The 27,236-nt window shown below is 37.6% G+C and overlaps 2 protein-coding genes across 5 annotated transcripts in view; one reads left to right on the top strand and one right to left on the bottom strand.

The window, feature by feature from the left end:
- Positions 1-3,275, bottom strand: part of LOC134213738 (alpha-tocopherol transfer protein-like) — a 35,948-nt gene extending 32,673 nt beyond the window's left edge. The window contains exons 1-2 of the mRNA XM_062693060.1: positions 3,021-3,275; positions 2,625-2,808 (exon numbers count right to left, since the gene is read on the bottom strand). Of these exons, the coding sequence (XP_062549044.1) occupies positions 2,625-2,808 (184 nt within the window). The 5' untranslated portion in view covers positions 3,021-3,275. The remainder of the gene's footprint in view (positions 1-2,624; positions 2,809-3,020) is intronic.
- Positions 3,276-3,519: 244 nt separating this feature from the next.
- LOC134213737 (retinaldehyde-binding protein 1-like) overlaps positions 3,520-27,236 on the top strand; it is a 40,938-nt gene continuing 17,221 nt past the window's right edge. The window contains exons 1-2 of one of the 4 annotated variants that reach the window (XM_062693057.1): positions 3,520-3,662; positions 26,322-26,609. In XM_062693057.1, the coding sequence (XP_062549041.1) occupies positions 26,429-26,609 (181 nt within the window). In that variant the 5' untranslated portion in view covers positions 3,520-3,662; positions 26,322-26,428. Of the gene's footprint in view, positions 3,663-10,687; positions 10,776-10,871; positions 10,897-11,475; positions 11,749-26,321; positions 26,610-27,236 lie in introns of those variants that run through there. The other 3 variants (XM_062693056.1, XM_062693058.1, XM_062693059.1) reach the window with 3 other exon arrangements.

The following is a 27,236-nucleotide window of genomic DNA, read 5'->3' as shown; positions in this document are numbered from 1 at the left end:
TGACCCTTCCTTCGGAAGTGTCTATTATTTCACTTTGTATGCGTTACACAGGTGTGTTACGTATTAATCTTTCAAGAAATCTCGTGAATTATTAAATAAAATGTATGGTATTTGAAACAAATTCACTTTGACATTGATAATAAAATTATAACAAATGATATGATATGGAAATATGCCTATTTTTCTAATTTGTTTTAAAGAAACAAATGATTTTATTTGATTAACATATAGAAGCATGTACAACAAAATCTTCTCAGAAAAGCAAAAACGTAAAAATTGAAAGGGATTTTAAAAATTTCTTCAGTGGAAGCTAGATAGCAAATGTGAGCATGTTTTGAGACACTAATAGATCTCTTATATGCATGTATGTGCGTATGTGTGCAAATTCTGAAATTTATTACCATAAAAATCTAGCTCATTTTTAAGGTATTGAACGAAATTAGTTTTATCAAATTAGACATCCATAAGGCGAAATATATGTTATTATTGAACGCTATTGAGTTTCGTTCAGATCAATGACTGATTTAGTAAGTTCTAGATTAATTAATATCAAGGTCTCTGGAAATTACGAGTACATTATAAGCAACCAGCGTTACGATAGTTACTAACCATATCACAATAGTTATTCAATCCAACGAGCGCCTTATAGATAGGCAGCATGAAGTACAGTACGTTATCATTCGTTGAGTTGTCACTCAACCCATGACATCCGCCTTTGGGTAGGCAATTATTATGTTACTTTTACGGTAAATCGCCGTGGGAAGTAGAATAGTTTAATCTTGTTTTAAATACTGGAGTCTGAAAATTCCTTATAACTAAGGAAGGGTCAAAATCTCACTGTAGGTGGATTAATCTGGGTTTTTTAAGCGAGTATTTGGGGTTTATTTTTGGTTGCGACTGAAAGTTTTCTTTTTATGCGCCATACTGGACATTATTTTTTTTACACGGGTGGGTTTTAGTCGATTAAGACCTTTAGCTTCAATGAAACTGTAAGTCAATCCAACGAAAAAATTCACAAAAAATCAAAGAAAATCCAGGCGGTATTTAAAAAGCTGTGAAAGTTCACGGTTACCGAAAAAATAATGTATACCAACCGCGTAAAAAAATATTGGGTGCATGCAAATTTTTCGACTTGCTGTGCGTATTTATGAACGTGTGTTTTTATGAAGTTCAATTATGACAACTGGCTAAGACGAGTTTAGTACTTTCCATTTAATTCCACTACGTTTTGTTATCTTCACAGATACGTATTTCAACCTCAACTGTGAGGTCGTCTTCAGTGTCTCGTACTCGACTCGACTTAAGCCGAGTAGATGGACGATAAGTATGGAAATCTAAATGGTTTTTCCAAAAATTGTAAAAAAATAAAGAATTTTAAGCATCATTAACATTACTTGGTATTGTGCCTTGTAACAAAATGACAACTTTCGTGATCATTTCCCAAGGCTCTCATAGATGTGTAAAATTTATCTACAGTAGAAATAGCACGTGCTATCAAATTTTCAAAAATATCATAATAGTGTTTTTCCTGGAGGTATATTTTTCTTACGTCTGGCGCTTATTTTTCGTTGCGTAGGAGTAGATTATTTATGAGTGGTATACTGCCGCGATTCACATAAGAGTCCCATGTCGATTTTTGACGATTTTGATTTTCTTTCAGAAATAAACTTGAAATGAACTCATCTTCAAGAAAAACTGATAAAATAATAGGCTTTGTTCTAGAAATTTGAAAATTAAAACCCACTTGTGTTGTCCCATCTTGCTATTTATTCGCATAACAGTCACATTCCAGATTTTGATACACTCTCGCACAAAACATCAATGTAATTTCGGTCCATTTAATAGTTCCATAGCAATGTATACAGATAAAGAATATTATGCCATATTTTCAGAAAGCTTGCTGGTTTTTATCGATTTAGAATTTTTTTAATTTCTCCATGTAAAACAATATTTCTCAAGTTGAAGAAAACTGACATGGGACGTTTATGCGAATAGGGGCAGTATAGTATTTGAGTACAAATTAAATGAGTAAATTTATGTTCAATACACAACGCACACCGATTTCAAAATTTTGTCGGTGTTACTGTTGTGGGGTCACTTTGTTCAATGTTACAAAACAGCTTGATAGTTTTTTCATGTTTTTCAGAGCAATCCTTCAAATTTCCTCTGGTCAACTGAAAGAACCAACAATTTGAAGACTATTCAGAAGATTAACTCAAAATCGAAAAAATGTAAATGTTACAAATATGCGATGATGAGCAGTTCTGTCCTCGGTGAAACAGAGGGATCAAGTCTCCGCACCCTCCCTTAAGCAATTGATATTCAATTGATTCTCCATGTAGCTATCTACCTCTGTTATAAACCTGTGATGAGTCACTATTTGTTTTTGTAAATAATGACGAGCCGTTCTGAAGCTGAAGTTCTAATTCACTTGTGAAAGGGACACACCAGATAGCCTTGTTTGACTTACATTTGAAACTACGTGACCTATTCCCTTATCAATACAACATTAGTCAATCGCATTTCCATATAGAACTACTCATTTAGAAGCAAACCCGGTTCCAAATACGAAGCACGAAGAACAAAACCAGTTTCCAATTGCGTTTGCGTCTTCAATTACTGACCTTGAAGCATGCCCCTCAGCTCCTTGAGCGCCTCCGCGACAACTTCGGGCGTTTCTCGCAGCTCGCGTGCGGCCTTTTCCTTGGACTTGGCATCGGTGAACTCACCGTTCTCGAGCCGCACGACGTAGTCCTTGCCCAGGTCGATGTAGGGCACTTTGTTTTCGTCAAATTTGAGCGCTGCCATCTGCGTTCGGATCGAGAATTGGACGAAACAAACAAACAACACAATTTTCCAGTTAACTTGATTTACATCAATCGCGCACAGAATCGTCGTTTCAATTTCGGTTCTTCACTCTTGAATTGAAAGCGCTTTCCGGTGCTTAGCAAGCAACGAAAGGCCCACACCAAGGGGACTCAAACCGATTTAGAGACTAATGAAACAGAGAAGTGCTTTACCCTTGCCGCAGATTTGCAAGTTGGTTTATTTCACTGGTTTTTGTTGGTAATTATGCACCCGAATGGAAACGTAGAAGCGTGTGACCTCCAGAAAGGTGTGCAGCTGTGCAGTGATTCTTCTCGCGGATGACCACAAGCCCAATAAACGAACGTACGATCGAGCGCGCGTGTTTTTCGACTTGGATTGGGATCCCACCGAATAATGTGCCAAACCGATCGCGACGGAGAACAAATGCGAAATGATCAAACGTGGTGGGCTATGCGCGATCGGTGTACGATCGTACGATGGGGAATTGAGTTCCGTCAGCAAAGTCAGCGCCAGCTCAGACGAGGTGAGCGGGTTCTAATGGCATTGTGTGGCTGTTAGCAACCTGTGCGATGCGAATTCTTCTGGGCAACAATCGTTGCTACTCATTCTTTGTATCTGGGAATGGGTTTTGTTGCTTCACGTCTGCTGTCTACACCGTTGTTGTCATATGCCAGTGCGGTGTGGTGGGTATTGTTTAGTTGCATAAGTGAGAATTTGTTGACTAGTGATTAAGTTTACTGATTTGTGGAACCCTTTTGACTGTATTTAAATCCGTTTGTGTATGTGCTGATTCATGATTAACAGGCGAAATATGTTAGAATGAATTAACAATGGTGAGAGATGAATTTGAGTGAAATTCTTTTTTTTTTGTGTCTTTATTAAGGAGACTTTCAGCCCGAGGCTGGCTCGTCTCCGCGAGTAAAATTCTAAACATAATTATTCTGGTAGCGATCGCATCTCGGAAAACAAAAAAGGGCTAAAATACTATTGGGATTGTTTAAAGATTGTGCAAATTAAGGATAGAACATTCTGTACTCTTTTGAACACCGAAATGAACTATTCGATCCAAGTATCACGCAAAGTATTGAAGTATGACAGGTTTCTTATATTTCTTGACAACATTTTTGTATAATTTTAAAGGGATCAGTTTCTAGTTACGGGAATAAAACATTGTATTAGTTGCATGTTTCCATTGCTAAATAGAGCTGCTGCCATCATGGCATCATACCCTGTACAGTACAAACAGTCCCAATATTTGCAGTACTGCATGTCTCTCGCATGTCGCACTTAAATAACAATTGTATGCGAGGATGTGCAACTTTGATTCGTGTGCTTACGAACGCGTATTTAATCAAATAATATTCACTAAGATTGTTTTCATTGTTTCATAGGAGTAGATAATCTGCACGCTTGAAGCACCGGTGACCTATCTAGTATGTTTGATCTACTTACATAATAAGTTTACTCAGTCCGGTCCTGAGTTTGAGAACATTGCAATTGCAATTCTGCCGTTATACGCATAACTGTCTCACGTACATAGGGAATCCCAGCAAACATGGAACAACTATGCGTATGACGGCAAAATTCCAGATAGCATATACATATAATATAATAATGTTATCCGGGGCAAATTTGTTATTTTTAAACTTATAGATTTATTCCTCTGGTTGGATAGAACTATGTAGGAATATTTAGAAGAGAGTTTTGTTAAAGGATAGCAATATTAGTATTGTGCTACGTAGAAACAACACTTGTTCGTTGATGATGACGGTGATGGTGCTGTTCATCAATGGTATGTATAGACGAAACGATGACGCTGAATTGATCAAGCTGTGACCTTTCTGCCAAATGACCATTCGCAGCCCATTTGCAGCCCAGTTCAGCCAAATGGCCACTTCGGCAAGATGATGTTTTCGAATAAATTTCCCTTTCCGCCAATAGAAGTGGGTACGCCGGTCTGGAAATCATGGCAGCGGCAGCGTGAATTGGGGTAGCATTTCTTGTTCTATTTGATTCCCTGCAAATTCCCCATGATTTACAGAGTTTTTTTCTAGAATTTTCTACGAAAATTTATTAAAATTTTTCGAGTTTTGAGAATATTCTTCCATTCGATTTTTTAAAATTTTCACGAACCGCTGAGGAGATCAATGACCACGACAGTTGAATCTCTCATAAAGTATTTTTTCAGCGGGTTTTCCTTCTTGTCCAAATCAGTTGGCCACTGTCTCAGTGTCCGAAATTTGACAAATTTGACATATGAAGTGCTTGGCCGACTTAACACTTAATTTTTGAATATGAATTTTCTCTGATTTTCATTTACAACATGATTTTCATATTATTAAAAATTTAGAAGCATAACCTTAAAAGCTGGGAAATTCATGATAATTTGTTTATGTAATTCATTACTTACGAAATTTCTTAGGAAATTCTCCGGAATTTCCTTGGGGAAAATTATCAAAATTTCCTTCGAATTTCCTTGGGAAAATTCGTTTTGAAAGCCACGGGAACACCTTTGTAATGCACCCTTGAATTATTTTTTTTAATTTTTTAAAGAGCTCTTCGGAATTTTTTTGGGATTTTTTTCGGAATTTCAAAATGTTTCGTTATCTTTGGGAAATTCTTCGTAATTTCCATTGGGAATATCTTCGAAATTTCCTTTTACAAATTCTCTAGATTTTTGTGATATTCTTCGAAATTATCTTTGATAAATTCTTCGGAATTTTGTTTACGATATGCTTCTAAATCTCCTCGGGAAAGTTCTCAATTTTTCTCTATTTTTTTTTCATTCTTAGGAATTTACACAAGAAAATCATTTGAATTTCGATTGGAAAATTATTCGGAAGCTTAGCAAGCTACGAAAGCTTCTTTGTAACGTATCCGGTAATTTTTTTCTAAAGCTCTTTGAATGAATTCTTCGGAATGTTTTTTTTAAAGAATTTTTCAGAATTTCTTTTGAGTAATTCTTCGGAAAGTAGAATTGTAGAAAGTAGAAAAGTAGAAAGTAGATTGATTGCTGTTCACCGACAATGAAGAATCCTTTTTCATTCGGTGTTTATTTGTGTTACTGCAGTTTCGCTAATATTCGGTAGAATGAAGTTCAAATATTTTTGCTGGAGATGTTCAGGTCTTGAATACCGTCTGTATGTTTTCGGCTGGTTCGGATGAGTTTCCAGACAAAATGTCTTTCTTGAATGGGACAAAGAACGATTAAGGTTGTTTGAGCCTCAGGTGCACTATTTGTACTCCGTTGGAATGCCGAGGAAGGAGTGTTCTCGAAAACTTCCTCATAATTTCACTAACAGAGTTTTGAAATTTGTCATGCACTTGACCGTCAATGCTTCCTTGTCTTTCTCTATACACAATGGGATCTTTACTCATTTCTCGTTCTCAGAACATTGCTAGGAAATTGTGAAAAAAAATCATGGCATTTCCGAAGCATTTTTCAAGTTAATAGCGAAGAATGTTCTGTAGAACTTGCAGAGGAAAATCTAAAAAAAATCGACGAAATTTTGAAGATTTTTATAACAAAAATTAAGAGAACTTCCCTTAGCAGAGAGTTTTTTTTGACGTAAACTACATATAAGGGGAAGACTCGGATACATGGTGACAATTGAATATTTTCAAATTCGAGACCGTCACGAAATTAGAGGAGATTTCAAACGCTAATAGCTCCTATATCTTTCGATGGATGTTCGAGATTTGATTATCAATCAAATCGGAAACTCTCCAGCATTTTTTAAGCCCGTTGGAACTATTGGTTGTAAACGAAAAACAGTGCGGTGCGGTTGGTTTTTGCGCTCTACTTTTGTGCGGTGATTAGAAAAGAATATTTTATTTCATTTTTCTTCAAATAGTTGCTTCTGCTATAAAAAAATATTTCATATAAGTCAAAACGAAGAGTTCGTATTCTATTTCGTTTTACCGTTTCAATAGTAAACATACTACGGATGGGATTCATGCAAATACGTGATGGGAGCCATCAGGAGCGCTCATGGGCGTAGCCAGGATTTCGAGAAGGGGGGCCCAACTTTTTTGGTCTTCTAAATCGTAGTTTCATAAAAACACATGAATATTAACACATGAAACCAAATCCAAACCAAATCAAAACAATAATGATTAAAACAATAATGGATTTAAAAATGCGTGATTTATTGCTCATCAGATATTTTTAAATAAAGTGAGAAAAATATTAACGAACTTAGTATTCAGAAAGAATATAAACTCGGCTATAACAATTATTATAAAAATCCTGCATTCTTCCATAAGTTTAAGAAAACTAGAACCATATATCTGAATTTCTAAACAAATTCTCTCTGAAATAATATTTACTATAAGAAAAATCAATATGCAAGCTTTCTCCAGGAATTCCTTCGACAATTGCTCCTGGCATTCGATCCGAAATTCTTTAGGAATGCCTCCAGCAACTTCTTCGGCAGTGTCTTCAGGAATTTCACCACAAATTTAGCCGGGAATTGATCCGAAAGTTCCACCATTATTTACTCCAAGAAATTCTTCACGAATTTCTTTATAAGTTCTGCAGAATTCCCTGCAATAATTCAAATAATTTCGTGCTGTTTCCCATAATTTTTAAGAATAAGAATATTCCGTGGAAATTCCGCAGAATTGCCAGTAAACATTTCTGAGCATTTCACGAAAAATCTTCGAATTTCTTGTGTAAATTCCATAAAATTTTCCGTGAATTGTTTCGAATAATTTCTTGTGAAAATTTCAAAGAATTTCTCCAGGAATTCCACCGGAAATTAATATAGAAATTTTACCGAAAATGAAATCAACAATGGAATTTTCGGAGGAATTCCTAGATTAATTCCCAATGAAATTCTGATAGAATTCCGGTGGAAACTTCAAGATTTCCACCGGCATTTCCACCAAGAATTTCTCTAGGATTTCCTTCGAGAATTATTCCGGTAGTTCTATCGGCAGTTAATCTGAAAATTCTTCCGGGAATTTCGGCAGAATTGAAATTTATTTAGGCTTCTTCAGGAATTTATATAGATTTTCCACCAGAAGCTCCTCCGAGAATTTCTCTGCGAACTCCTCAGGGAATTCTCCGGGAGGTCCTCTGATGGTGATGATGGTCCAGCTACAAACTCCAACAAAGGTTTCAGCTAGACGAGATTTGTCTATAAGATGAATTCTCTTGTTTCCGAGAATGCTTCTGGTAGTTTCCCCGGGGTTCCTTTGAAAATTCTCCCGGGAGTTTCTTCAGAAATTCTTCCAGAAAATTCCTTCGAGAGTTCCTCCGGGAATTCCACCAGCAACTCATCCAGGAGTTTCTCCAGAAATTTCTCCGGGAGTTCCACCAGAAGCTATTCCAGGAAATTATTCAGGGTTTTTTTCAGGAAATCATTTAGGCTTTCTTCAGAAATTAAGCTGGAAATTCCTCCCGAAGTTCTTCTGATAGTTTCTCTGGGAGCTCATCCGGGAGATCCTCTAGGAATTCTTCTAGGAGTTCCTCCTGAAATTCCTCCGGGAGTTCTTACGGGAGATCTTACGGGAGCTCCTCCAGCAGTTCCTTCAGGAATTCCTACGGGAGATCCACCAGCAGTTTCTACTTGAGTCCCTCCGGGAGTTTCACCGGAAGTTTCTCCGGGTGTTTCTCTGAAAAGGAACTCCCGGAGGAACTCCCAGAGTAATTTCCGGAGGAACTCCCGGGGGATTTTCTATAAGAATTTCCGGAGAAATTATCAGAGGAATTCTCGGAGGAACTGTCGGTTGAACTTCTGGAGGAATTTATTGAAGAACTACAGGAAGAATTTCCGGAGGAAATCCTGGAGGAACTCTCGTAAGAATTCTAGGAAGAACTCCCAAAGGAACTTCCGTAAGAATTCCAGGACGAACTCCTGGAAGAATTCTTAAAAGAACCCCCCGGAGGAATTCCCGTAAGAACTCCCAGATAAGTTCTCCGAGGAACTTCTGGAGGAATTTGTAGATAAATGCCTAAAGAAATGCTAAATAAATTCCTGGAAGAAAGCCTGATTGAATTCCCGAAGGAACTACTGGTGGAACTTCAGAGCAACATCCGGTGGAATACCCTAGAGGAGGAGAAAAATATTTCTGAAGGAACTTCCGAAATCCCATTTCCCGGGAAATTCCTGCCAAACATCGTCCAGGAATTCCCTGTGAAGTTCCTGGAGGTATTACCGGAGAATTTCTTGGAAAACTCCTGGAAGAACTCCCGGAGGAACTCCCACAAGCACTTCCGGAGGAATTCTCACATGGAAGTCCTGAAATAGTTCTTAGAGAAGTTCCTTAAGGAATTTCCGAAAAAATATCTGAAGGAATTCCCAGAAAAATATCAGGAGAAATTAATGCAGAAATTCCCAGACGAAATCCTGAAAGTATTCCCAGATGAATTGCTGAAGAAAATCCTTGCGGATTGTTCCGAAGAAATTTCTGGAAGAACTCTTGACAGATATCCGAGTAAATTCCGAGTGAAGTCCGGAAGGAATTCTAGTACACTTCCGCGGAAAATCTCCCGGAAAATTCCTGAAGGAATTCCTGGAGAAGTACCTGAAGAAACTCCCGAAAAAATACCTGTAAGAATTTCTAGGGAAATACTTGGACGAATTCCAGGAGAAATTCATGAAGATATTTCTAGAGGATTTCTTGAAGGATACTCTGAAGTAATTGCGAAAAGAATGCCAGATTGGAATGCTAGATGATTTCGCTATTGAATGTTTGGAGGTCGCATAATCTTATAGAGTTCGTCGATCGATCAATACAAAAATCTTTAAAATCGGTTGGAAGACGACAAAGTTATTAATTCATACTTCCTGACCACTTTTCGTAACGGTCTCAGATTTGAATCTGCAGAATGACCCCCCTATTTCCCGAAGGACGTAATCCTACTTCAACTTTGGAATTTCCAAAAGAAATTCTTTGTAACTTGTAAGGGGAATTCTCCGAAACTTCCGCGAAAAACCCTTCAAAATTTTCACTGGAAATTTTCTGGGAAGTATCCGGGAAATTTTTCCTAATTCCGGAAATTCTACGGAAATGTCGAAATGTCCTTGGAAAATTCCTCGTATATTTCACGAAAATTTCTTTGGAATTATCAATGGAAAATCTTCAGAATTTCTAGAGATACTGTTGAAAATTTCCACGAGAAATTTTTCGAGCTTTTCCCTCCAAGAACCTTTTAAGATTCCATAATAAAAATATTTGCTATTTTTGGAAGAAAACCTTCGTAATTTTCATGATTATTTATTCGAAATTTTTACGAGAAATTCATCAAAACTTCAAATGAAAATTATCTACAATTTCCAACGGAAATCTTTCGCAAAATTCTTTGGAAATTGCTTTAAATTTACAAATATTTTTTTTTTTAATCGTAGGAAGCCGTTCTAAAATTCTACGAAATACGACTGATTAAGCTTAAAATTACCTCGGGAAATAATTCTAAATTTTCACGTAAAACTGTAACGACTCTGTGTTAAACTGCAATGAGATTCCTTAGGAATCCCATTAAACAACTGGCAGTATGTGGCTGTGCCGTCTCTCAAGAAAAAGAGAAATTGTTACTCTCGCGTTCCGTGTTCATGGCACCACCCCAAGGTCTCTCTCACCATCCAGAAACCAGGAAATTAACCGACCATGAGAAATCTGAGTGTCTGCGCAGTGAGGTGGCTCGCACCCACAGCAATGAGGATTGCATACGGGATTGTGGAGAAAGAATCTAGAAAGAAGATCCTCGGATCGCGTAATGGATGGCAGATGAGGATTAGCCTTGAAGGAAATTCCCATCTGTATTTGTAGATGACCTAATCCAACAATAGCTCCGAAAATTTTGCCCTGCTATGAGGCAGATTAAATTGGAAGCCGCCGATCACTTTCGTGAAACCCAGCAATTGAGTCATACGACAAAAATTAAAAGGGAAAGTTAGCCTAAAAACTTTGGTATTATATAAGCGAACTATTAGAGTGAGGTGAGATAAGACTGAGTACATCAAAGATATATGTTAATGAAATCCAATTTATAGAACTATCGAATTGTCGGAAATTTTTCTTAAAAGTTAATCTAAAGTGCGAGGAGTGAAACACGTATAGGTAAGCCTTTTTGATGCCTACTTGATCCAATGGCAGTAAAACTAATATCGTTGCGGGATAGCTTCCCTTCAACGAAGGGTTTTTTTCTTGGGTTTAGGCCCCTAGGGCTTGAGGCTCGGACTGGTATCTTGTCCGGAATCACCGATCTCACCAATATCCGGTGAGTAGATGAGAAGTCCTTCACCGATGAGCAGTGCTGCAGTAGACTCGAGGCTCATCGGTCGAAAGATCTAGCCCATAACTTTGGCAGCATCAATGTCTCTCGGTCATCTCTCGGTACCCGCCACCACTATCGTGAGAAAACCTCGACGATTACCTCTACGCTCCCGCTCTCTAAGTGGTACTCTATCTCGACAAACCATCTACCCTTCGGTCGACGCCGACTCAACCAAGGCGCGGTGGGTATCTCTCGTCGTTTCGACCTCAGTGCACGAGAACTCACTACTCTACGGACCGTTCCAACCGGCTCCCATAAGGCATCGTTAGAGAGCGTCACACATCGTGAGAGAGAGTCGCACTTGCTGAAGCCTCAGGATAGATTCTGAACCAAGAGTCTCGCCCTCTCGATTTTCCGCTAACCTGGCGCACCATCATCCATTTATATCTCGGTGAGCCACCGGGGTACCCATCTCAAGACACAGAGAGAGGAACTCACACTAGTTGTCGCCGCTGGACAGTTCCACAGCAGGGTACACCTCCATCGCGACGCTTCGTCACCGATTCTGGGTTGCCGTGAGAGATCGCGTCACAGAGGCCCGTGACAGCGAGACCAACCAATTTGTTGCATGCGGTGCATCACATTTGCAGTTCGATCTGTCGCAATGACGTCCAACGTAAAAACAAAGCTTGCAAGTAAGTGATTAGGAACTTTGAGCTCAAAGTAGGATCCCCCCAAAGATTGTAAACCTCTTTAGACCTAAAATACAATTGTTTCTTCGCGAAAGTGTGATCTGTTTTCATGATTAGTTTTTTTTAAATCTGAGATCTTCGTTCTAATTCTTAGTTCGATTAGCTTCCGTTTGGATGGTCGAAGAATCACGAGTGTTTGAGCCACTTTAGAAAACTCGCCCAAAGATAGGGTCGCAAAGTCGGATCTATAGAAAGCGTCAGCAGTCTCTCTAACCCGGGAGTGGCGCTTAAGCTGCTGTACGTTGTGTGCAGGACACGAACGTTTCAAAACTACTGGGAAGTATAACGGGAAAACTTTTGGAATTTAGAAGGACATTCATAAGATTTCGAAGGACGATTATTTAGCGGATTATTGCATGGAATTTTCAAAAAAAGCATCATTTTTTTTACGGAAAGTTCTTTGGAGTATTACAGGGAAACTTTAAGGGTTATCAATCAGGAAATTTTACGAAATTTTCCCAAAAAACTTTTTTTTCCAATTTCGTTTATTTGGTAGGCTCAGGCGTGTATAACACTTTACGGAGCCACGTTTCTTAGAGATACGTACAATCGACATAATCTTATTATTAAATTAGTAAGAGAGGGAAATAAGCCAACGTACTCGTGGTGACTCGAGGTTAGGTTTACAATGTTTAAGGATGGACGGGGATTAGGATTCGGGAATCAGGGAATCATCATAATCAAGGAATTTTAGCAGCTCATCCGGTCATTTGGTGTCGGGGACAATGTGGTGTGTCGTCGTGCTTTCCCAAAAAACTTATTGGAATGTAAACCTAACATTCTCGGAATTTCAACTCGAAATTTCCCAAAATTTTGAAATATTTTCGGTTTTCTAAAAATTTTAACCGGCGTGAAGAATTGTAGGTCAGAAGCGTGACAGATTTGACGCAGTGGCGCACCGATGCAAAAGTGTCGATGGCGGTGGCGCACACTTCTGGAAGGCATCGAATTCAAAAGACCCAAATTAATTGGCTTGGAGATTTGGTTTCAGGATATGTGGACCAGAGGATTAAATTTGATTTCGTTTTAAATTGATTTTTATTTTGTTGGGTTTTGTTTAGTTTGATTTTTTTTATGTTTGTAATTTAAATTTTATTGTAATGTTTTCATATTGTAATGTATTTTGTTGGGTTTGAGTAAATTACCATCAGCGTGTCGATGTGCGTAGCAAGCCATGGTCAGTGCGTAGCAAGCCATGGTTCGGCCTCTTCTGGTCAGACCTCCGCGGCGTGCACACGCACCCACGGAGAACTGCTGTCATAACAATTCGCTCCGGTCATTTGGCGCCACACATCGGGCCCTCCTTAGCCGTACGGTAAGACGCGCGGCTACAAAGCAAGACCATGCTGAGGGTAGCTGGGTTCGATTCATGATGCCGGTCTAAGCAATATTCGGATTGGAAATTGTCTCGACTTCCCTGGGCATAAAAGTATCATCGTGTTAGCCTTATGATATACGAATGCAAAAATTGTAACTTGGCTTAGAAACCTCGCAGTTAATAACTGTGGAAGTGCTTAATGAACACTAAGCTGCGAGGCGGCTCTGTCCCAGTGTGGGGATGTAATGCCAATAATAATAAGAAGAAGATTTGGCGCCACACAGATTAGAATAGCTGAATTGCTCAAAACATGATTGATTTCCAGATTTTTCCTATCACATATAATATTTTGCATAATTTGGAAAAGTCTACGTAGGCTTCAAGGAGGAGTGGAGTGGTTTCCATCTACTACGGGAGTTTTTAAAAATGTGAATTTTCGGTCTACGTGGTTTGTGAACAGCCCCTAAGTACTAACAAGTACGAGACACCAGAGCGTAAGATATTCAACTTCATGAAGCTACTTCAGTCCGATTTATGACCAACATCGCATGATTATTCAAAACATAGAATGACGTAGTCAGATGACTTTTCCATCGACTCATTCATTCGACTGTCACTGAAAATGCTTACTATGTGCAGAAAAAACATAATTAGTATTGTTTCTGTTGACGTTTACCTCTGAAATTGCCTCACGGACGCAAATCGGACTCATTTCTTTGTGATACATAACTTTACTCATTTAAAACGTGTTTAGATTTGATATAATATATAAAATTGTGGAAAGTGCAAAAATATTCAATGACAAAATATTCATCCGAATATTGACAGTCCAGAGCTGACTATAGTCAGTCATGTATGAATGTGTCTGTAAGTGAGCTGACAAGTGAAGAAAGGTGGGCTTCACCAAATAATTTCGATTCTGCACTGAAGACGACCTTACTGTTAAGGACGAAATATGTATCTGTTAAAGTTTTCAAGTAGTGGAATTAAATGGGATAATCGATCGCGCGATTAACTTTTCGACCGCACACAGCAGAACAAAATAAAGCGTGTTCAGAGTGTTCTCCAAATCCAAATAATTTTCGATCGCGTACCAATTCTTTTATTACCTATGTTACTGGTTTCGAACAAATTTGACGTAACTCAAAATATGAAAATAATTGGATGCGACAATTTAAAATTTTCACTTAAAAAGCATAAATTCATTCCCCAGTGGTAATGATGCCTTTCTCCAACTATTGTTCGACTTGGAGTGGTTAATGCATCTCAAAGGTAATTACCTAATTGTACTACGATTTTTATTAAAATTTTGACAAGTTACTCCTCGCTTAATAAATTACTGTTGAGCAGCAATGGAAAAATATTTAAATTCCTAATGAGACTGGTATGCGGGTACATTCAATATGGGGCAACGTTCGTTTACTATTTCGTTTCATTTTTTTTAAATTCTTTATTAGGGTGATTTTTTAATATTATTTCAAGTTCATCACCACTATTCCGTTTCATTTATTTAAAAAAATCTCATATTTCATTATTTTATTAAAAAGCAAGGATGTTATCGATCATTTAGTAATCTGCATTCGATCATTTAGTAGTTTGTCAATAACTCATTCCAGAGGCCTAATTTCAAAATGCATTGTATGGTGGGACTTTTAGTGCGAAGGTTTTTCTATAACTCTCCTTAACAGGAGAGTTATTCCGAAATTCCACTATTAAAGGAGTTACGGTGCTAGTTGCTATACTTATACTAAATGATAACAAAATATGCAATCATTTAGTCTAAGTTACTGCTACCAGCGATATAGCTCCGTTATTAGTGTAATTCAAACAACGAACTGTTAGGCAGAGTTGTAGATGAACCTTTGAACTAGAAGTCCACCATACAACACATTTTGAAATTTAGCCTCTGGACTGAGTTATTGACAAACTACTAAATGATCGAAGGCAGATTACTAAATGATCGATAACATCCTTGTTAAAAAGATCCATGAAATGAAATGCTATTTATGGAATTAACTAGTATGTAAATAGCGATTAAATGCTTTGAAGTGCTATTTTAAGGGGTGCTGCCTAAATGGTAAGATAACCTTAAGAACATTATTTTGAGCTTTTAGTGGAATGTCTTCACTTGTCGTAAGACGAGTTTGTACAATCCCATTTAATTCCACCACTTTATTGTTTTTTTTTTTTTTTTTTTTTTTAACTAATTTTATTTGCTAATTATCTAATACATGCATTCATCTCTTAGACTAGGTGTTCCGTGTTTTCTTAACACTATCATCCTTATTTGCTATGTTATATTTTTAGTTATTATTAATACATTTCAATTGCCTCTGGCAGTTAGAATTTTTCCTCTGGTTGAATTGAACCATGTAGAAATTACAATGTTTTCAACTTAAACTAATCTTAACCTATATTATACTAAGGGTACAGGGAGTTAATCGTTGCAATAGAAGATTGCAACGATTTTTGTCTAAAATTGGAAATTATTTTGTTGGACATTTGTTGCAATGTCTCAATATTAGAAATTCTATGAAGTTCATTGGTACTATACCACGGAGGCAACTTCAGAATCATTTTCAGAATTTTATTTTGAATCCTCTGAAGTGCCTTCTTTCTGGTATTGCAGCAACTAGTCCATATTGGCACAGCATACAACATGGCAGGTCTAAAAATTTGTTTGTAAATCAAAAGTTTGTTCTTAAGACAAAGTTTTGATTTTCTGTTTATAAGTGGATATAGACACTTAATATATTTGTTACATTTGGCTTGAAGGCCTTCAATGTGATTTTTAAAAGTTAATTTTTGATCTAGCAGAAGTCCTAAATATTTAGCTTCGCTAGACCAATTAATTGGAACCCCATTCATAGTGACAATATGTCTGCTAGAAGGTTTCAAATAAGAAGCTCTCGGCTTATGTGGGAAAATTATAAGCTGAGTTTTGGAAGCATTCGGGGAAATTTTCCATTTTTGCAAGTAAGTGGAGAAAATATCCAAACTTTTTTGCAATCTACTACAAATGACACGAAGACTTCGCCCTTTGGCTGAGAGACCTGTGTCATCTGCAAACAAAGATTTTTGACACCCTGGTGGTAAATCAGGTAAGTCAGAAGTAAAAATGTTATACAAAATGGGCCCCAGTATGCTGCCTTGGGGAACACCAGCTCTTACAGGTAATCTATCAGATTTAGAATTCTGATAGTTTACCTGCAGTGAGCGATCTGATAAATAATTTTGGATCAGTTTAATAATGTACAGAGGAAAACTAAAATTCATCAATTTTACAATCAAACCTTCATGCCAAACACTGTCAAATGCTTTCTCTATATCAAGAAGAGCAACTCCAGTCGAATATCCTTCAGATTTGTTGAGCCGAATTAAGTTCGTAACTCTTAATAACTGATGAGTGGTTGAATGCCCATGGCGAAAACCAAATTGCTCATCAGCAAAAATAGAATTGTCATTAATATGAACCATCATTCTATTTAAAATAATCTTTTCAAACAGTTTGCTTATTGAAGAAAGCAAACTGATTGGGCGATAACTAGAAGCCTCAGCAGGATTTTTGTCCGGCTTCAAAATTGGAACAACTTTGGCGTTTTTCCATTTATCTGGGAAGTATGCCAATTGAAAACATTTGTTAAATAAATTAACCAAAAAGGATAAAGAGCTCTCAGGAAGTTTTTTGATAAGTATGTAGAAAATACCATCATCACCCGGGGCTTTCATATTTTTAAATTTTCTAGTAATAGATCTCACTTCATCCAAATTGGTTCCCAACGAAGGGTCAAAAACATTCTCTTGATTGAGAATGTCTTCGAAGCTCCGTGTAACCTGATCCTCAATTGGACTAGTGAGACCTAGACTAAAATTATGGGCACTCTCGAACTGCTGAGCAAGTTTTTGAGCCTTTTCGCCATTTGTTAATAAAATTTTATTTCCCTCTTTAAGCGCTGGAATTGGCTTTTGAGGTTTTTTAAGATTTTTTGTTAATTTCCAAAAGGGTTTCGAACTGGGATCCAACTTCGAGACATTATTCTCAAAGTTGGTATTTCTCAGAATAGCGAAACGTTTTTTAATTTCATTTTGCAAATCTCGCCAAATAACTTTCAACGCGGGATCGCGAGTTCTTTGGTATTGCCTTCTTCTCACATTTTTAAGACGGATCAGTAGCTGAAGATCGTCGTCAATAATAATGGAGTTGAATTTAATTTCACATTTAGGAATTGCAATGCCTCTGGCTTCGACAATTAAATTTGTCAAAGATACGAGAGCATTATCAATATCACTTTTGGTATCGAGAGGAATATCAACATCAAAATTCCTATCGATATACGTTTCTAGAGAATCCCAATCAGCTCTATGATAATTAAAGTAGAGCTGATTGGATTATAAATGGCTTCTTGTGAGATTTCAAATGTCACAGGAAGGTGATCAGAGTCAAAGTCAGCATGAGTTACCAATTGGCCACACAGCTGACTTGAATCCGTTAAAACTAAATCAATTGTAGAAGGATTTCGACTGGAAGAAAAACAAGTAGGGCCATTGGGATATTGAATAGTATAATATCCCGCAGAACAATCTTCAAATAAAATTTTGCCGTTGGAATTGCTTTGAGCATTATTCCATGAACGGTGTTTGGCATTGAAGTCACCAATTACGAAGAATTTTGATTTGTTGCGAGTCAGAATTTGAAGATCAGCTTTCAACAAATTCTTTTGCTGCCCATTGCATTGAAAAGGCAAGTAGGCTGCAATGAAGGAAAATTGTCCAAAATTTGTTTCAACAGAAACTCCCAAGGTTTCAAAAACTTTGGTTTCAAACGAAGAAAATAATTTATGTTTGATACGTCTATTAATAACGATTGCGACCCCACCACAGGCGCTGTCAAGACGATCATTTCTGTAGATAAAATAGTTTGGATCTCTTTTAATGGAGAGTCCTGGTTTTAAATACGTTTCAGTTATAATGGCAATATGCACATTATGAACTGAAAAGAAGTTGAATAATTCATCTTCCTTACCCTTTAGAGAGCGGGCATTCCAATTTAGAACTTTCACACAATTATTTGGATCCATTGAAACGGAGTCCGATAACAATTTTTTGTGTGTACTTTATACCAACCTGAACAGCTTCAGGAATGGTATTTGCTTTGAACATTGCATCAATCATGTGATGCAATTGTTCAGTTAAAAAATCAAAATCGGAAGCAGTCATGCTACCTGAATCGGCAACATGACCGTTATTTTCCGTTTGGACATGGGTATAAACCTCATTTTGAGAAGAGAAATTTTGTCTACCAGCAGCGATGTTTGCATACGTAGGTACATTCGAAAAATTGGAATTTACTGAAGTGCTTGCTACCCGTTGACGAGCGGCAAAATTTGTTTGTGAATTGTGGTGGGTATGAATTGCTCGACCGGTAACCGGTTTCGAAATTTGAGCGTTTGAAAAATTTCTACCCGTCGAATCTGGGATCCGATTGGAATTTCCGTCATCAATTTTGCACGGGAATTCAAAACTTTTGCGTGAAGGGCATTCCCAGAAATTGGATTTATGATTGCCCCACAATTTGCACATTTAAATTTATTGAATCTTCTCTCACAGGACATGCGTCCTTGGCGTGAGAGGTTCCACCACAAATCATGCATTTAGCATCCATGTGACAATGTTTGGTTCCATGACCCCACTTTTGGCACTTACGGCACTGGGTAGGGTTTTGGAAATTTCCCCCAGGCCTGCGGAAATGTTCCCATGTAACACGGACATGAGACATAATACAGGCCTTTTCCAAACTTTTCATATTATTTAGTTCACTTTTGTTAAAATGAACTAAATAAAATTCTTGAGAAATGCCCCTCTGGGAAGTACCAGAATGGGATTTCTTTTTCATCTTAATTACTTGGACTGGTGAAAATCCAAGTAATTGAGAAATTTCAATTTTAATCTCATCCAGTGATTTGTCATCACTGGGAGACCTTTCAAGACGACTTTGAACAATCGCTCAGTTTTGTCGTCGTATGTGAAGAATTTATGGCGCTTCTCAGTTAAATAGTGAAGAAGACGTTTGCGATCGTCAAAGGATCCCGGCAAAACGCGGCAGTCACCCTTCCTAGCAATCTGAAATGAAACCTTGATCCCCTGAAGGTTACTCAAGATTTCATTCCGAAAGCCAGAAAACTCGGCAACAGATACCACAATTGGCGGAATCCTTTGTTTCTTCGCATGAATCGAATCACCTGGGCTAGAGGTAGATTCGATTTGCTCAATATCATCATTAATCAAATCGAACTGATTGCTCAGTTCGATTGGAGAAGAATTATTTCCGATATTAGAGTTAGAAGGAATATCTGAATTCTCCAGCTTCCTTCTATTTTTTCCGCGCTTGGGCAGGACGGTCTTGAAACCTTGTTTCTTTGAAGGAAGTGAAGAATTCAGAGACTCCCCCTTCCTCTTGTTTTTGTTAATACTCATTGCTGAGGGTGGAGACGTGACCTTCTAAGAGGTTTTTTCCCAGAACGGTGTCCCTGCAGGATTACCACCGCCTGTCGGAATTTTACTTCCGCAAACGGGTCCAACGTAAAACGAAGGCACGGGTCCTTGCAAAGATCGTAACGGGATCAGTGGGTACAAATAGCGCTAAGAAGCACCGTTGAAATGAAAAAAGGTTCGGGTAGTATTAAAAACTTCCTTCCGCAAAGAGAGAAAGAACCGCACAGCACGAAAGCACGATGCGGTCTAACGACCACTTTATTGTTAATTGTTATGATTGTGTGGCCCCAAATGGCCGGAGCGAATTGTTGTGACAGCAGCTCTCCATGGGTGCGTGTGCACGCTGCGGAGGTCTGACCAGAAGAGGCCGAGTCATGGCTTGCTGCGCACTTATCGACACGCTGAGGTGTTAATGGATAATCACACGCTGATGGTAATATACTCAAACCCCACATTTCCCTTCTTCTCTCATTAAAAAAAAGGCAAAAAAAATCCTCTAGCATAGAACGCTTTGATTTTTTTTAAGTTATTTGCGCGAGACGAAGATGAACATATTGCTTTTGAAAAACCGATGATTTTCTTTGAAAACTGAACTCCAAAATAAACTTGTCTGATCATAGTGGTTTTTAATCGCAGAACAACGAAATGCAAGTCAATAGGTTGTATCATTTAAATGTTAAACTAAATTGGTTATTAATCTCACAAAAACATTTTATATTGTAGCAATAATCAAATATCTTAAACCTTCCATTAAATCCAATTATCAGCTTCATATATAGTAATACCAGCAAGCTGACCTTCAGCATATCGATGTTGAACTTGCTAACAACCGCTTAGAACATGTGTTCCCAAACTATGGGCCGCGACTCTTAGGGAGGTCGTGGGTTGATCAATGACGAGTTGCAAAAGACGAATCTTGATTCATTCTTTTGTCCCTATTTTGTCCCACAAATCTATCACAGCCATTAGATTTGGATCTATGTAGTGAATGGAGAACAATAAATTTTGAGATTTTGTCAAATACAATGAAATCCAAACAATTCAATCCAATTCCAATAAAAATCCAAGCCACATTCAATCCAATTCCATTCAACATCCAATCTCAATTCAATCTTAATCCAACCCAAATCCAATCCAAATCCATTCCACAGTCAATCCGTATCCGTTCCATATCCATTCCAAAACCGTTCCAATCAAAATCAAATCCAATCTAAAACCAATCTAAATCCGTTCCAAATCCAAATTCAATCAAATGCAATTCTAATCCAAATCTTAATCAAATCCAATTCAAATCCAGTCCAAATCCAACCAATGTCTAATCCAAATCCAATCCATATCCAATTCAAATCCATTCCAACCAAATCCAATTCCAACCAAAATCTAATCCAAATCCTATCTAAATCCAACCCAAATCCAATCCAAATCCATTCCATATTCAATCCAAATCGAATCAAAATCTAATCCATATCCAATCCATATCCAATTCAAATCCATTTCAATCAAATCCAAATCCGTTCGAATTCAAAGTAATATAATGATGAGATATGAAGCAATTCATAATGGTTTGTTCAATCTAACGCAAACTTATTTTTATCCAAATTCTAAAAGCCAATGTGGGAGGGTCGTAACCAATATGCGATTGTGCTAGGTGGGTCGCATGTACAAGTAGTTTGGGAACATCTGGCCTAGGATATGATATTTATCTAAAATTTCGCAGAGATATAATACTTAAATGAGATAGCATAAGTATATACCTAAATTTTAGACTTATGTTAACCAGTCCATTTAGTTTTTTGAGCTTCGTTGGATATCTCATCCAACGGGTAATTCCACTACGACTACTAAGTCAGTAGATTCCAAAATAAGTTTCAAGATAATATATTAAGCCTTCCAAACAACTTTGTAGCATACGATAGATCTCCATATCTCTCAGATTTCGATAGAACTAGCTTTACTGGGAGTCTCATGTACACTAAAGTCGCCAAGTTGTACATTTCAATCTAAATTTATTTTAACAAAAATAAATGCTTCCATGACCCACCTTGGGATTTTGTAGATTGTCAACTTTTTTTTCTCGGCAGTCTCCCAGACACGACTTGTGATATTGCAAACCACAAACCAGCGGTCTCCCATGCTTTATGATTTTCCAAACCACAATCCATTTTCCAGCGGTCTTCCAGACGCGCTTTGTGGTTTTCCAAACCACAAACTATTTTCCAGCTCTTCCAGGCGCGCTTTGTGATTTTCCAAACCACAATCCATTTTCCAGCGGTCTTCCAGACACGCTTTGTGATTTTCCAAACCACAATCCATTTTCCATCTTTCAGACGCGCTTTGTGATTTTCTAACCACAATCCATTTTCCAGCGGTCTTCCTGACGCGCTTTGTGATTTTCAAACCACAATCCATTTTCCAGCGGTCTTCCAGACGCGCTTTGTGATTTTCCAAACCACAATCCATTTTCCAGCGGTCTTCCAGACGCGCTTTGTGGTTTTCAAACCACAATCCATTTTCCAGCGGTCTTCCAGACGCGCTTTGTGATTTTCCAAACCACAATCCATTTTCCAGCGGTCTTCCAGACGCGCTTTGTGGTTTTCAAACCACAATCCATTTTCCAGCGGTCTTCCAGACGCGCTTTGTGGTTTTCCAAACCACAATCCATTTTCCAGCGGTCTTCCAGACGCGATTTGTGATTTTCAAACCACAATCCATTTTCCAGCGGTCCTCCAGACGCGCTTTGTGATTTTCAAACCACAATCCATTTTCCAGCGGTCTTCCAGACGCGCTTTGTGATTTTCAAACCACAATCCATTTTCCAGCGGTCTTCCAGACGCGCTTTGTGGTTTTCCAAACCACAATCCATTTTCCACACGTAAAAAAATTTAATGTTATTTATTATTAATATTTCTAATACTTTTTTGCCAAAGCAGGCGCTTAATGATAGGTATAAGAAAAAACTTATACATCGCATTAGTCACATACATTCCGAAGCTTATACTTTTCATTAACTTAAGAATGTTATTAGCTTTTTGATACGGGATCATTCATTAGGTGGCATAATGAAGAGTATAAGTATTTTCGAATGGTTTTTTGCCATAACATATAAGGTTATTTTTTTACGTGCAGCGGTCTTCCAGACGCGCTTTGTGATTTTCAAACCACAATCCATTTTCCAGCGGTCTTCCAGACGCGCTTTGTGGTTTTCCAAACCACAATCCATTTTCCAGCGGTCTTCCAGACGCGCTTTGTGATTTTCAAACCACAATCCATTTTCCAGCGGTCCTCCAGACGCGCTTTGTGATTTTCAAACCACAATCCATTTTCCAGCGGTCTTCCAGACACGCTTTGTGATTTTCCAAACCACAATCCATTTTGCAGCTTTCTTCCAGACGCGCTTTGTAGCAATACAACCCTTTGCCTTGTGTTTTTTTTAATTATCAGATATTTTAACACATTAGCACATTACCGATTCAACTTACCTTTTGAAATCAGCGTCAGGATCCAACAAATCTCCTGGCAGGATCGCCAAAATGTGTGGCCCCAAATGGCCGGAGCGAATTGTTGTGACAGCAGCTCTCCATGGGTGCGTGTGCACGCTGCGGAGGTCTGACCAGAAGAGGCCGAGTCATGGCTTGCTGCGCACTTATCGACACGCTGAGGTGTTAATGGATAATCACACGCTGATGGTAATATACTCAAACCCCACAATGATGATACTAAGATAGTTTAGTTGAGTGTAAAATTAAGGTATTTGTTTCTATTTGGAAATGAACAAAAGCCTTAAGCTGAAAAGCCTGCCTAAGTGCCAACGTTTTGAATAAACTACGCTAAATACGCATACAATGGTGCCTCACTGTTGACTAATGCTTCTTAAATAAAGCTCTTGTTGGCTATTATTTTGCGTTCTTTGATTGCCAGTCTGATCTATGCGCCTTTTGTTAGTCAACCGGTGTGGATTTTTCAACCGTATACTGCAGTAAATTTGTTTGTTAAGAGTGTAAAAAAGCGAGATTGACAACCTTTCCAACCATATGATTTTTAGAATCATATTTTCTAAACTTCATAGAAGGCATGAATCTCAGTTGGATGCCCGTGAAGTCTTGAAGAATCTTATAATCATTTTATTATCATAATCCATTTTCTTCACCAAAATTGGGTAGCCATAAAACTCATCAATGGAGCTTTCAGAAAATGACGTCTTTCAATGGATTTATTTATGCCATGTTTAATACCGTCCCTTCTTTTTGCTCCAGATGTGAGTTTTTTGAGACTGACTGTTGAATCGGATATAGAGAACGAAAGAGAGAACTTCAGGAGCGAATTTGGCATCTCTTAAACCGGTTGCGCAGTAGTTGGTGCGCAAGCGTGATTGAAATATCAAATAGCAACAACAGTCGTCATTGGATACTGATGCGGTTGTATTAGATTGAGTCCAAAATATATAGTCCCATGAAGAACTTAATGGATCAAGAACTTAATCAAGGTAACTCAGTTTGCACTCACCGTATCAAAACAACAACGATACCTTATACGTATATTTCAATTCATGTGATTTTAACAGAAGAATTCTATTGCTTTGAACCCATAATATACTCGATAATTGATTTTAAATGTTCATATTGTCAGGCAAATTTTAATAGATATTCGCTTATAAGCAATACTAGTTTAAGTGCATATGACGAATCGACATTTATTCGAAGTTTTGTTTTAAAAAGAAATAAACAACTGTAGCGTGCGTACTGCTAGTAAATAAATACTCGGCATGATTCCTTCTCAAACCCACACCATTGCATTGTACGGATAGCTTTTTATATCATGAATGCAAGAAACTGTTGATTCCCCATATCCCGTCGATTTTGACCATTTCACATGCTATAGTGCATTAGTGAAGGGAAAGAAAAATAACATTATTAAGAGTAGGAGTGCTTTGTTTGAAGTTCAGGGTTGAAGATGCGATCAAAGGCTATTAAGGCTTTGGTCCGATTCGTGAATTAAAATCAAATTTAACTTAAAAATGACAGTTCAATAATTTTCAAATAACCCTGCTCGCAGAGCTAGATTACTTTTGACAGATGTTGAATCATTTTTGATAGATATTTTTTTGGTCTTGCTGGGTAGCACCAGCCATGAGCTAGGAGAACCGGATGAATTCTATCATCAGAGAAAAAGTAGAATCACTAAAATTTACCACGGCAAGGTATAGCCAACGGCATTCAAAATAATTTTCAAAATTACAAGCTGATTTTTTGAATATGGTTTTTTGCACGAGATTAAAAATTCAATAAACATCAAGAATATTACCGTTTCTGGGATCAATTCGAGAAAAAACATTTATTATCATGAACAATCATATAAATATATTTACAATGTAGGGGAACGGTTCGCCACTTCATCTCATAGCTCCTATTTCCATCCCATCAAAAACAAAGCAATGGAAAGGAATTTGGTTTGTTTAATATTTTTGCGATTTTTTCAGAAGTTAGCACGCATGTTGACAAAAAGAAGCGACGAATTTGGTGCCGTATTTCCTTGTTTAGCGATGAGATGGATATATGTACAGTGAGATGGAGATCGGAACATTTACCCTAGATAATCAAAAGTCTAACCCTAGGCTCAAAATTATTTACAATTATGTATCATATAGAAATTTTTAAAATTATTTTAAAAATTGCATCCCATATCTCGCTGTGGATTTTTTTTTGTGATTCTACTTTTTCTTTTTTGACGTTTCTCCTAGCGTATTCTTATGAGCGGGGGATTTCATAATTTCCGAACTGTCACTTTTAAGTTTAATTTGATTTTAATTCGCGAATCGGGCCGATGCCTACACGTAAAAAATAACCTTATGTTATGGCAAAAAACCATTCGAAAATACTTATACTCTTCATTATGCCACCTAATGAATGATCCAATATCAAAAAGCTAATAACATTCATAAGTTAATGAAAAGTATAAGTTTCGAATGTATGTGACTAATGCGATGTATAAGTTTTTTCTTATACATATCATTGGGCGCCTGCTTTGGCAAAAAAGTATTAGAAATATTAATAATAAATAACATTAATTTTTTTTACGTGTAATTGTATGCTGCGATTAGCCATTCTATACGTAAAAAAATTTAATGTTATATATTATTAAGATTTCTAATACTTTTTTGCCGAAGCAGGCGCTTAATGATATGTATAAGAAAAAACTTATACATCGCATAAGTCACATACATTCCGAAACTTATACTTTTCATTAACTTATGAATGCTATTAGCTTTTTGATATGGGATCATTCATTAGGTGGCATAATGAAGAGTATAAGTATTTTTGAATGGTTTTTTGCCATAACATATAAGGTTATTTTTTTACGTGTAGAAATTTAGTGAAGAATTTTTTTTCTAGAAATTTAGTTTAGTGAAGTGGCGGTGTACCCAGGAACAGATGGCCAATTTCGATCCTTTATAAGGTGATATCCTTCAATAATTATGGCATAAATCATTAAGTAGTTTGTACTATGATCTATCAAGAAATGAACTTCATCCCTGTCACGAAATTGAGAACTGCACTGTTTCTTCCATTCTATCTTTCACCCGCGCTTCGCCGCGGCCCAACCTCACGGACGGACGGGAGGAAAAACACGCTCGTACCAGCGACTAAATCAGCGGTTAATAATGGCCTTCCTCTGCTCTTTCTGTTTGTTTCCATTTCGCTTGAATCAGTCTCTGAGCGGTGCCGGTTGAGGAAAGAGTAATTTTTGAGGTCGTTTTCACGGCTACGGACCACGAGTACTACCAGCAGCGGCGCTTGTCAACATTTCGGTGGAGCAATGACCCTACGGTTCGACGAGAACGATCAACCTTTCATAGATTTAGGGAAGGATGTCCACCTGAGGTTGGATTTCAGCGAGTACAGTGATAAGAAAGCAGTGCAAAAAGCGCAGGACGAGCTGCGGGAGACACCTGAAGTGGTTGACGCTGCACTTAAAGAACTGAAAGCGCTGCTAATCGGTACGTATATCAAGTGCATATTGCTGGTGTTGCTTTGCGCAGTGCACATAATCTCAAATTCGATATTCATTCAGTATCATTTTTGCATGAATTGTCTATTGATAATTTTTTTGTTTGCACGTCAGATGTTTGCAGTAATCAATACATCAATTGAGTCGTTTGTTTGAGAAACTGCATATATAACATTTTTGGCCAAAATGAGATCTTTATGTAATTTGAATTCTCGTCCAAAATTACGTATTCTGGCAAAAGTACGAAAAAAATACAAACTGTTGCATGATTGAACGACATAGCAAATCATTCAATTTATCTTCAATCGTTTCTCGGAACTAATCAATTCCTCATTAAACTTTGTCCGTTTGAACTTTTTTAGTTTGGTAAATAATCAGTACTCCAATGCCATGAACATGTTGATTGCGACGATACAGATTTAAGTTAATATGCCTGGTCACTGCTGAACTAATTATACAAAGATTCAACGCGTAACGTAATTAATTTACGATTATTTGGACTTGAAATCTACTCTAATGTGGCGGTGGTTTAAACGTTATAGTTGAGTACACTGGCTTCAATTAGAGTTCTAGATTAGTGGTTCTCAACCTCTAAATAAGTGACCTTAGTAAATAA

Source organism: Armigeres subalbatus, chromosome 2 (genome assembly GCF_024139115.2).
Source record: "Armigeres subalbatus isolate Guangzhou_Male chromosome 2, GZ_Asu_2, whole genome shotgun sequence".
In the NCBI taxonomy this organism is placed as follows: domain Eukaryota; kingdom Metazoa; phylum Arthropoda; class Insecta; order Diptera; family Culicidae; genus Armigeres; species Armigeres subalbatus.
This window is presented reverse-complemented; position numbering and strand designations above follow the sequence as displayed.